Source organism: Marmota marmota, unplaced genomic scaffold (genome assembly GCF_001458135.2).
Source record: "Marmota marmota marmota unplaced genomic scaffold, marMar, whole genome shotgun sequence".
NCBI classification, from domain to species: domain Eukaryota; kingdom Metazoa; phylum Chordata; class Mammalia; order Rodentia; family Sciuridae; genus Marmota; species Marmota marmota.
In genome coordinates, this window is record NW_025999944.1 from 4,636,416 (window position 1) to 4,648,512 (window position 12,097).

Here is a 12,097-nt window from a genome sequence, read left to right on the forward strand (position 1 = left end):
CTGATAAGAGCTTGTGCCTGGGTGCGCCTGCCACCCAGGGTGGGTGTCTCTGTTTGGTGGTTGCCTTCACAAGATAGGAACTATCTGGAAGGACTTTTCCCAGATGCTCCCACGTTACCACAGACACAATTGAAAACAGACCCTGAGCGAGACAGGCTACGTCCCCGAATGGTGAGCAATTATATGGGTGATAATTTTCTGAATGACAACTGAGGTTCTTTGGAGTTGTTCTTTGACTCCCCAGGGCCTGTCGTAATACCTGGCGTGCAGTAGGAAGCCCAGCGAATACCTGTTGAGTTGAATGATGGAAACCCACTAACGTCCATGTAAAACCTCACATGTGCTCCATCATGCCCACGGAGTGAGGCATGATTTGTGAACTCATGGGTCCTAGGGATTCTCTCAATCCTATTACATTATAAATATAAAAATGTTAAAAGATACTATGTAAAACTCCATAGGCCAAAAAAAAAAAATCAGAAAAGTGTTGCTTTGTGAAAGGTGGGGTTAGGATCGACTGCAAATGGACATAAGGTAAATTTCCAGCGGGGGGGTGGGGGGGTGGGGTGGGGGGATGGCATATTCTATATCGTGAGAGTCCTGTAAACTGTCAGTTCTACAGCTAAGTTCCATGCATTCCACAACATGTTAATTTTGTTGAAAAAAGAGCAAATCCAAATCTGTGGTCATCATCATCTTTTATGGACTAGTTGGTGGGGCGTGGGCAGTGGTGTAGATGAAATGAGATCAGCGATGTTTTGATAACTCTTGGAGCTGGATGGTGGGTCCTAGGGATTCATTATGCTAGTCTGTTTTGTTTGGAATTATTCATAATAAAAAGGTTTTTTTTATTGCCATCTAATTCTTTCATAGTAAGAGGTAAGGCAAGGTCAAGCCCCTCCCCTCCTTCTTCATCTGGGAAGTAGGAAAGGGTTGGCAGAACAATTACAAGTAGAATATCGACAAATCTCATTTGGGGTGTGGGCAGGAGGGATAATTTTGAAACATGGCTTGTCATTACGTACCTATTCAATGCCTGTCCTCAAAAGGTCTATACATATGCATGAATTTGTATATACCAAGTTCCTTCTCAAAAAAAAAAAATTACCATGCAAAAGTGACGTGAGCCGAGAAGCCGTCTTGCATTCTGGCCCACTCAGCTTCCTGGGTGGAGTCAGTGGGTGAGTGTGGCAGGTCACCCTCCTCTGCCTCACCCTGCTAGCCCTGGCCACTTTGAACTTCTCCCACTCAGATCTGCGTTGCACTCTGTGGACCTCAATTCAATACCCTTCTGCTCCCTATTTCATGGGTTAGTGTCTTTCTCCAGCCTGAAAGTGGTTCTCTGAAGGTGGGGGCCCTGCTCTTAACTGCTGGTCCCCAGCCCCCTTTGCCCCTTTCTAGAACCTTGCCCAGAGGCTAGACCATGGGAAAATCTCCCGGGGAAGTGTCCGTGTGGCCTCAGACTGGTCAAAAGAGGCAGGGGCGGGGCAGATAGCCCACGGACTCATCCTCACTTGGCACGTACGGAGCGCTGTGCTGAACAGTTTCAATGTATTATCTCATTTTTCCTCCTTTTATCTCATTTGGCCCTGTGAGATAGGCGGCGTTGTTTGTGTTTTACGGATAAGAAACATTGAGATTCAAAAGGGTTCAGTAATTTGTCCACGGTTTCATGTCAGAGAGCAGCAGCCTGGGACTTGGATCTAGTTCTGACTCCAAACCCCAGGCTCACCCAGGACTCCACACCCACCTCTTCCCCTTCCTCCAGCTGGATACAAAATGTCCTGCTGTCTTCAATGCTCCATTCTGAGACCCTAATCTTCTCACCAACAGTCTTCAGACTCTGCTGCTCTTCCCTGGTGGGTGGGTGCCACAAACAATGGCCGGCCAGCATCCCGATGCCCAGCACGATGTCAGGGTATCTTTGAAGTGCAACAGCCCCTTCCCCAGCTTGGAGAAGTGACCTTCCAGCTGGTGGTTCCTACCCACCTCTGGGTCACATCCAGCCGGCACCTTGTGATGATGCAGTTGAAGGCTCTTCTCAGAAGGATGGTCTGGGCCTTCCACAGAGAACTGGGCTCTTGGAACTCGCCGGCAGAGGGCCCGTTTTCCCACTTGGTGACCCAGGCAGGGTTTGAATAGGAATGCACGACGACAGAGGGACAAGGCCCCTATCTTTCCATCAGCTTCTTCTAAATCATGGGAAGCGGAGCACCTGTTGAATTGGGAAGAATATGTCCATCCCTGAGTCCTACCCTGTCCCCTGTGTCACAAGGAAGTGTGCCCAAATAGAACTCTGAAGCGCGTGTGATTTGACGCCAAACTCACCCACCCTTGATGCTGACCCTGCAGGTGGTGCTGTCGACCACGGTGAACGTGGACGGACACGTGCTGGCCGTTTCCGACAACATGTTCGTGCACAACAACTCCAAGCACGGACGGAGGGCCAGGAGGCTTGACCCATCCGAAGGTGGGTAGGGCTGTCGGCTGAGCACGGCAGATGAGCAAAGTCCTCCACAGATTTTTCTGGTTTGAATTCCCAATTTACATGTGGGAGTTAGAGTGGGGAAAGTCCACTGAGCCGTGTGGGTTTGTAAGGGAAGCTGTAAACACAGCCTGCTCCGGGCGGGGCCGGGCCCCCCAGCTGCCCCCGGCCTCTTCCATTCTGCTCTGTTTTCTTTTTGCTAGACGGGCATTTCAGGCAAATGTAGGCCTATGACATCTTAGTTAAACAGGAACATTACAGTGCCAGACGTGTATGAATAAGTGTCAGATGTGCCCTTAAACAGATTGTGAGCAAAACAAAACAATGTGCAGAATGAAACTGACACTAATTGATTTTTGTTTGCTTGGACAAGAAGAAATCGTGGGCTGCTCTGGGTAGTTTTCCAAGTGCATTAAAGTAATTAGAAATACTGGTCACTGTTAAACTTCAACTTGTCCAAAAAATTAAAGTGTATCGATGAACGCAACTGACAAACCTAAGTAGATTCCATCTCGCTCGTTCCCCTTCCTTCTGGACTCCCCGGCTCGTGGTGTGGGGAGACCTTGTAATCTAGAACGAGTAACCAAATTAGGCTACTATTAGAATGTGATGTTTTGCTAGACGCTGCCCACCGGTCCCCACCCCCAACCCGGCCCTTAAAATGTATCTTGTATCATTTTAAATAGGAATTAATGAACTGAAAGAAAATGATTGAATCAGTAAAGAATTTGGAGTGGTGTTAATGCTCCCACAGTGAGCACTGAAAGGAGAGAAGAAAATCCCAGAGTTCAGAGCTGGGAGCCCCTCGAGTTTCTTTTGACTGATTGGATGTGATTGACTGGCTGTTCAAAGGGGGCTCATGTTTTTGGAGTCCTGCCAAAGTTCTCCTCCACCTTTGACCCTGTCAACTTTGGCAATGGAGTGATGGATTGACTTTAGTTATGGCCTGAAAACCATATTGGGTTCCTGTTGGGATGTGCAGTCCAGGGACCTCAGACATATGGACAAAGGGAGGAAAATCCTTCCCACAAGTTAGGAGACTGATTAGAAATTGTCTCTTGAGTTGAAAAAAAAAAAACCCTTCAGCTATGATAGAGCTTGCTTTCTCCTTCTCTGCCCAGCGCATTAATGGGCCTTGTAAATTTTAACATCGTGGGGCAGAGGAGGTGGGGAGAGAAAAGGGATTTACACTTTTCTAGTGTGATCAGCTTATAAAAATATGGGCAAAAACAACAGAGTTTTCAAAACACCCTTTGCACAATTAGCTAAGTGTTTCACTTTTTCATACATAATGGTCAGCTCATTAGGCTTTAATGACCTGGTGCCAACCAACAACCAATTAGAGGAGGGCGGCAGGTCAAGAAAGCTCAACTTGAACTTCATGGAATGGCCAACAGCTTCCCGGGACAGCCATTCCCAAAGCTCCCGACTCCCACCACGGAGGATAGGGCTGACTTTTTCTTTCCTATCCTCTCAGCGACCCCCTGCATCAAAGCCATCAGCCCAAGTGAAGGCTGGACCACAGGAGGGGCCATGGTCATCATCATTGGCGACAACTTCTTCGATGGTCTCCAAGTGGTGTTTGGCACCATGCTTGTGTGGAGCGAGGTAGGCAGTCAGCTTCTCTCCCCTCCTTTGGCCCAAAGGTTTGTTTAAAAAAAAAAAAATATATATATATATATATANATATATATATATATATATATATATATATATTTATTTATTTATTTTAGTTGTAGATGGATACATACCTTTATTTTATTTTGTTTTTTACATAGTGCTGAGGATCGAACCCAGTGCCTCACACATGCTGGGAAAGCGCTCTACCACTGAGCCACGACCCCAGCCCCCAAAGGTGGTTTTTATCTGGGGAAACAGAATGAGCAGGGCATGAGGGATAAAAAGGCCTGAAGTCATGCTCGTTGCAGGGACATTGTTAAAATGGCAAACATCCATTGCAATATTGGGTAAAATTGCGAAAAATCAGAAAGAGGCTACATACTGGATTAAAAGAGCATGGTAGAAATAATGATAGTAATAATAAAATATTTTTCCACCATTGAAAATCATGGTCTGAAAAAACTTCTGCTGACCTAGGAGCAGAGATATGCACCTGCCATAATGCTCGTTGGGAGAAAAATCAGGACAATGGGCCTCTGCATAGGCATAATCTAATTCTGTGACTCACGTCCAGAAATGTACTGGAAACACACCAGATGTTACTGCTGGATGTCTCTGGGTTATGCAATGCTATTTTTCTTTCTTTCTTCCTTTATTTCTGTAATTCCCCAATTTTCTCAGTTGGGTATGGCTGGTGTTCTAGCCAGAAAAACAACAGAACACACAGCAAAAAAGAAGCGATGGTCGGATCAGTAAGGGGGACCGTGGCGGTTCCCTTGGCGATGGCTTGTCTAACGGCTCTCTCATGTCCCTTCCCGTTCCATCCTCAGCTCATAACCCCTCATGCCATCCGAGTGCAGACTCCTCCCCGGCACATCCCCGGAGTAGTGGAAGTGACATTATCTTATAAATCCAAACAGTTCTGCAAAGGAGCCCCGGGAAGGTTCATTTACACAGGTAGGTGACGGAGCGGCGTCGGGGGAGACTGGCCTCCAGCTCCCCTTGGCTCTGGTGCCCGGCATCTCTCTCTGAAACCATTTTGGTTTTCCTAGGTTTTTCCAGTGGTGTGGGAAGAGGGCTCTGACACTGAATGGGGAAAGTGTGGACTCAATTCTAAATGTGTATTTTACTTCAGCAACTTCGGCCTGGTCTAGGGTGGTCATGGCGGGTTGTTTTGGAAATGAACACCTTGCTCATCTCTTCTATTGTGATTGCAGTTTAAAAAGTTACTGTCCTACCTCCCAAAGGGACACCTTTCCTCCACTCCTTCAGGGTGGTTTGTATTGCACACTTATCCTGGGAAATCATAGTGAAGTCTAGTGCCCCATCTTACCTTCTAGACGGAGAGACAGATGGAAAGAAAATAAATCACGTGATTTCAGAGGGAAGGAAGGAGGGCCTTGGGTAGGACAGGTAGGAGCCTCTGAATCCCAGGACTGGGCCCACCGTGGAAACCCATGCCCTCCCTCCTTTCCTCTCGGCCCTCTCCAGCCCCCTCCCCTAGACTCCCACCCCGCCCCCGCCCGGCAGCTCTGCCGGCTGTTCTCTGTTGGATTCACTGGTGTTCGCTGGAACCTGACCTGGTAGTCCCCGGATCTGCAAGGCACTTCCCTTCCAGGATCACAGACTGGGAAGGGGGAACACGCTTGGTGCAGATAGTAGAGGAGCCATGGTGGGCGAGGTGGGAAAGGCCCGAAGGAAGGGCTTCTAACGGGAACCCCCCGAGGTTGCAAGGCCAGGGTTAAAGCCAAGACCTGCAGGGTCCTGCCTTCCTAGACCTTGGGCTGCTCTCGCCCCCGGGTTAGGGGCCTGGACTCATAGCGTCGCTTGCCTTCTAAATGATTCTTTTCCCAAATGATTCTTTTCCCCGTCTTATAAAGCGGACCACCTACTTCCCCAAGCTAAGGAGAAGACTGATTGACACCGTGCATGGAAATGGTGGCAGGATGGTAAAGGCTTAACAGGAACAAAGAGGGGTTCAAAAGTTTTGTTTTGTAGCATTTACTGAATTCAAACTATTGTGTGACACTGGCCTGCTCACAAAGTTTCTGAAAATTGAACCACCTTCTCTTAGAGCTGGTAGCCAGGTCTAGCACATCTGTTCACATAAACACTCAGGATAGAGAGGGGGTTGAGAGAGCCATAGATTACTATTCAAAAAATGTTTATTATCAGAAGTGCCTTTATTGTTGTCCTTGGTATTTTCATGGAAACTTAAACAAGGAATTGAAATGGTGATGAGTATTAAAACATGACCTGTATAGGATTCTAGGAGTATGTACTGAGGGAATCAAGTCTTAAACTGAGGTGTTGGGGAGAACTCAGAAAAATGAAGACAGAGGAACAGCATGTGCAAAGGCCCCGGGGTAGGAAAGAGTGTACCATATTTTTGATGACCACTGTGATCAAGGCAAAAAGAAGGACTTAGAGAGAAGTTGGGTACAAGCCAGAAGGGAGAACGGGGGCCACAATGCATCCAAGCCCTTTTCTCAGCTCTTCCCTAAGTGCCACGGGCAGCCGTGGGAATATTGCTGCGATCAGATTTGCCCTTGCAGAGGTTGTTGTGGCCACAGTGCCGAGAATGGCTCAAAAGCCAATGTGGATGCAGAGAGGTCAGTTGGAGGCCAGCGTGTTGGCTCAGACCAGAAATGATGGTGGCTTGAGCCAGCGTGCTGATGGTGGGGACAGGCAGAAGTGGGTGGAATTGAGGCGGTTGCACTGATGGGGATGATGGATGGGATGGGGTGAAAGTTGGGGAGGGGAGGGAAGGGGGCGACGCTCAGGTTTCAGGGTTGAAAAATTGGGTGGGTATAGTTTAGAAAGTGATTTTTTTTTAAAGGTAGAAAGTGCTAAGGGAGTTCAGAGGAAGGACAGAATACTTCCAGCTGGGGGAGAGGTGGGAAGATTTAATATTGTAAAGATGTCGATTAATGAACGAATCCAACACAATGCCAATCAAAATACCAACAGAACGTTTGGGGAGACTTTACAAAGTTCACCTGGAAAGGTGTTAAAATAGAACACTTGATTATGAAAAATGAGAGAGCCTTGCCCTAGTGGACATTCAAACCTATTTTAAGGTTCAATAATTAAAAGAATATGGGGCTCTGCAGAAACAGAAATGTCACGCCACAGAAGAGAAAATTTGAAAACAAACTGTTTTTGCACGTGTTGAGTGGATAAATACCGAAATATCAGCATCGTGAGGAGCCATCTCGGGTCCATGTGGAAAATAATGTTTAACAAACATGTGAAAGAAAAAGATTTCTAATTTCACATGACAAACTAAAATATACTCAAATGAAATAGTTCAATTAAAAATACAGATATTTCAAAAGATTATAATCCACAACATCATTATCACGTTGAGCCTTGCCCGTCTTGACCCCAAAGATACCATGCAGAAAAGATGGGGTTACATAAAAAGAAAATTTCTCATGTGAAAGTAGCCAGGCATGAAGTCAAAAGGATAGAAAGAACTGGGAATGTGTCTACTCTGTAGGATATATTGTGTCACACATAAAAAGATTCATTCATTTGTTCAGTCAGTCAAAATTTCTTTTACGCCTGTTCTTATCTACTGCCATGTTACGCATTGTGATAGAGAGGTGAACACTGTATTTCTTGCAAATTAAGAAGGAAAAAAGCAAATACCCACACAGAAAGCTAGCAAGTGGCATCAGTTGCTATATATGTTATTTCAGGAGTCCAATGAAGCAATAAACATTTTTAAAAGTCCAACTGCATTAATAATCTAACAAATGCAAATTAAGGTAACTCTTAAGAGTACCACAAATTTTTCTTTATCGAGTTAACAAAGCTATTTCTTAAACAAATGAAAAAATATCCACGTTGGCAAATTTAGAAAAAGGTGGAGATTTTAATGCCCCACGGTAGGAGGATAGATGGTGAGAGAAGAGGGCCCCGATGGTACCAGCCTTAAAAATACGTGTGCCCTTTAACTCCTCAGTTCTACTTTGAGCAATACATACTTAGAAAATAATTGAATTTGCTCAAGGCTGTTCTTTGGAACACTATTTATAGCAGTGAAAAAATCAAAAACATCTTTAGTGTCCATTAGGGGATTTATTAAGTAAATAACGAAACATCTTCACACTTTTAAAACATTAAAAATGATACCATTGACGGATACTTACAGGAGAGCAGGTGTGATGTATGTTCTTTAAAAAGCTTCAAAACAGTATGGATAGGACGATCTGGTTTTTATAGATATGAGAAATGAACAATTGTACAGAAGGCACTCCGGGGCCACTGTGTTGGCAGGGGCAGTTTCTGAGAGTCAGCGTTGAACTTATTTTCATGTTGCTTATTGTGTCTGTTATTTTTTCACAAAAGTAAATAATTTTAACTAAACATTAGAAGAATAAAATTTAATAAAAATCAGCATCACTCATGTTTAAATACCAAAGGTGCACACGCCGGTAAACTTGATCTTTCAGATGTCCGCCCAGCCAGGCAGCCAGGCAGCCAGAGAAGCTTCTTGCAGAAGATGCCTTTGAGTGGGGAGGCCAGAGGGGGCAGTTAGGGTGGGGAGGCCAGGGACTGAGAAGAGGCCAGGCGTGCAGACACCGCCTAGGATGGCACAGGAGGCTGGTCACTCACCGAGAAACATCCGCCTTAAGGTTGCTGGCCAAATTCAACTCCTATTCATGGATACCAGAAGCCAATGCCATCCATGAGGGTCCCAGGCCCCACAGGAAATGGGTGGGGGGTCCTTGTTTCTCCCAGTGAATGGGAAGTACCACCATGAAAGCTCACTTAGTCTCCGTCTGATGGTGGAAAGGCAGGGACTTGGCAGGGAACCGGAGAGGAGAGAGCTCTACCCAGACCTGGGTCCTCGCTCCTGCTGGCCCTGTGGTCATGACTGTCTCCCTGTGGGAAGCTGGACGGAGGCCTGTGGGATTTGTAGTGGGCCTGTCCTCTAAGGACCGAGGTCAAAACCCTGGGCAGCTCTCTGAGCACCTTGGGAGTCAGCGCCTTCATTCCTCTGCAGGTGCGTCATGGCGGGATGGGTGCTCGAGGTCCCTGCAGGCCTAGACTAAAACTCAGCTCCAACGGTGAGGTGCAAAGGCCCATTGGATCCCAGAGGAAAGGAAACCCTTGCAACCTAGCAAACTTTGGTGGGGGGGCGGGCTGAGCCCTCTGGGGAGGAGCCGGCCAAGAGGATGGGCCTGGGGAACAGAAGAGCTGATCTTGGGGGCTGCTCTGGGGGAATTGTGTGTCCTTTTGTCAAGTCACCTGACCTCTCGGAGGAGTTTCCTTTTCTTTGTCTGGAAAGCTCAGGTAGTAATTAGGCTGCTACCTGCAGGTGTTTCCCTAATGTGGCTGACCGTGAGACTAGTGCTTGGCGCCACTCCAGATGTGACCAATCATGCCCTTCTGGGAAGGTCTGAGAATCTGTATTTTCCACAAAGAAATGAATCTGGGAGACCTGAGTTCTGCTCATGAGGCTGTTGCAGAGACTCTCGGGCTTGGAAAGAATCCGCATGTGGGAGAGACTGGTCCTCCTTATGAGACTGGGCTGTTTCCCCCTGAATGCAATAGTAGTGTCTATTCTTAGTGGAATTTTCTAGGAGACTCAAAAACCAAGAGGCAAGAAGGGAGGCTCCCGTGAACCTCTCCTCCTTCAGTCCTCCCCTCTACATGCACACCGGTGGTCCACCTGCAGCTGTTGGTGGTTCTGTATTCAAGGATGCACCACCATAATGAGCCCACACCTATTAGATGTATCAGGTGTAATTAGCCCAAATGCCATCATCAGCTCCCGTGGTTGCTGCTGCCAAGCACAGCCCACACCCCGTCGGGGCTCTGGAAAGCAACGCGTCCTCTCACACATGTGGCGTTGCGGGTTCATTTCCTCCGCCCCTGGTTTGCTAACCTGCAGCTTGCTGCTGCAGAATTGAGAGAGCCACATGAGACCGAGGCTCGTCAGGAAAGTCCAATTGCCTCCGTCTGGTTTGAGACCCAGAGGCAATGTGGCAGCCTGGGCTTAGCGGAAGAGATCCCTCCTCTGCTCTCCTTGCAGACATTTCCCCTGAGAGTCAGCAGTGGAGAAAAGCAAGGCCTGTGCAGTGGGACTACTGCGATGGCGGTGCCGGTGGCTCTGGCTGGCTTCATTTCGGGTGGCAGGGAGTCCAGAGGGAGACGAGTCCACAGCGTGGCATTCGTGGGAGGAATTGCTGTTGTCTGTAATTGTGGACACTGCACCACCCACAGGAGCCCTTGCTGATGCCTGAGCTCAGGCAGGTGGTCGAGGCCCTGGGGGAGGTGAGCTTAGCTTTCCACTATTTTTCCTGTGGCTCCTTGCAGAATCTGGGCTACCCATTCCACTGTTGATTAGCAAGTTTCTCATAAGTTCTATCATCAGACAGAAGCAGTCAAAAAAAGAAAAAAAAACTAAAGATGATAGCAATTCAAGAATCACATCTGTCGTCTGCTGAGCACACAGGGACAGGCTCTTCCTGGGAGCTGTGACAATCACCACCTTTCCCATGACGATGACAGTTTTATTAGTACCTCAACTTCATAGATGAGAAATCTGTCACAGAGGCAAATTAAGTCACCTGCATATGGCCACCAAGCTAGGCTCACTCCAAGCTGTCCTAGTACAAAGTCCTGCCCTTCAGCACTAACCTGTATGACTTACTGATTCTGTGCAGCTTGTTCGAAATGATAGTGGGGCCACCTGTTTGGTCTCACCTGGTGGTTTTACTTGTCTCCCTGGCTGTTACTCTGAAGAAGGGCACAGGAAACAGGGGGTAGCCAGAGAGTATGAAGGGGTCTCAGAAGAAGGCTTACCTCTGCCTAGGTTTTCTGCAGGCCATGTGAGGATTTTTCTCTCTCAGTGTGACATGGTGACTCACAGCCTTTGAAGGGCTTTGAACTCCTTCGAAGTGATGGCCACGTTCCTGTCCACAAATAACTGAGTTTGCAGAAGATGAAGGCATGACAGGCTTATTACTCCTGTGAACTTGGCACCAGGTGGTAGGCGACCCCACGGGTTGCTGCTGGGCAGTAGAGAGGCCGGGACGGAACGGAGAGACTGGGATTTTCATGCCAGCTCTGGGGGAAAATCATGTAACTATTCCTTGCACCATTTTTCTACCCTAAAGAATGGAGATATATTTAGCTAACTGGGAAGAGGAAGGTCGATAGGTTTGCAAAGCTAATTATATGTATAGATACAAAACTCTAAGCAGAATTCACTGTGGCCGGCACTGGAAGGAGCTGCTTATACAGCAGGTCTTTTGAGCCCAGGTGGCTCCTCCCTGGTCACTGTTGGGTGGCCTTTCTCCGTGTCTTCTTGGGAAAGGTGGGTTCTTGTTGAAAGAACTCCCACATCATGCCCTTCATGTTGCGATCTAGATGAGAACTCAGGGCTCTGCAGGAAACAGAGAAGGCCAAGGAACGTGGACCCTGCAGATGGGGGTCAAGGGAGAGGATGGGCCCCAGCTGCCACCGGTGCCTGCAGATGCTTTGGGAGGTGTGCAGTGGAATTTAGAGGTGAAGGAAGCCAGCTGGACTGGATGGGACACACTGGGAAACCAAAGAAATGGTGGCAATACTCCCTGCCCCCCAAATACGTCTTCCCTTTTACTCCAGCAAAAATCAAATATGTTGATTAAATACCCTGCTTATCGTTTGGGAGAACTGGTGTTCATCAACAGGAAGAGGCAGCAGCTGGGGGGAGAAGCTAGAGGCCTGGATTTTGCCACAAACTTTCAAATCACACCCCAGATAGTGTCTTCCCGAAGGCTCTGCACGAGGCCTGGGGTCTTCCCTCCATAAAGCTGCTCTGCACAGATGTGCAGACTGGATTTCAAATGTTAATAGCTCATCTGATTTGCATTTCTTCTTCTTCTTTTTTAATAGCATCATCTGCACTCATGCCCCGCCCCCCCCCCAAAAAAAAGAATCCTATTGAAGAAATGAACCTGGTTCTTAGTTAAACATACCCAATTCAGACATCAA

At 47.5% G+C, this 12,097-nt stretch overlaps 1 protein-coding gene across 2 annotated transcripts in view; it reads left to right on the plus strand.

Moving 5' to 3' along the window:
* Ebf2 (EBF transcription factor 2) overlaps positions 1-12,097 on the plus strand; it is a 185,190-nt gene that overhangs the window by 144,936 nt on the left and 28,157 nt on the right. For both annotated transcript variants that reach the window (XM_048801561.1, XM_048801560.1), the window contains exons 6-8: positions 2,353-2,470; positions 3,963-4,093; positions 4,936-5,062. In XM_048801561.1, the coding sequence (XP_048657518.1) occupies positions 2,353-2,470; positions 3,963-4,093; positions 4,936-5,062 (376 nt within the window). The remainder of the gene's footprint in view (positions 1-2,352; positions 2,471-3,962; positions 4,094-4,935; positions 5,063-12,097) is intronic.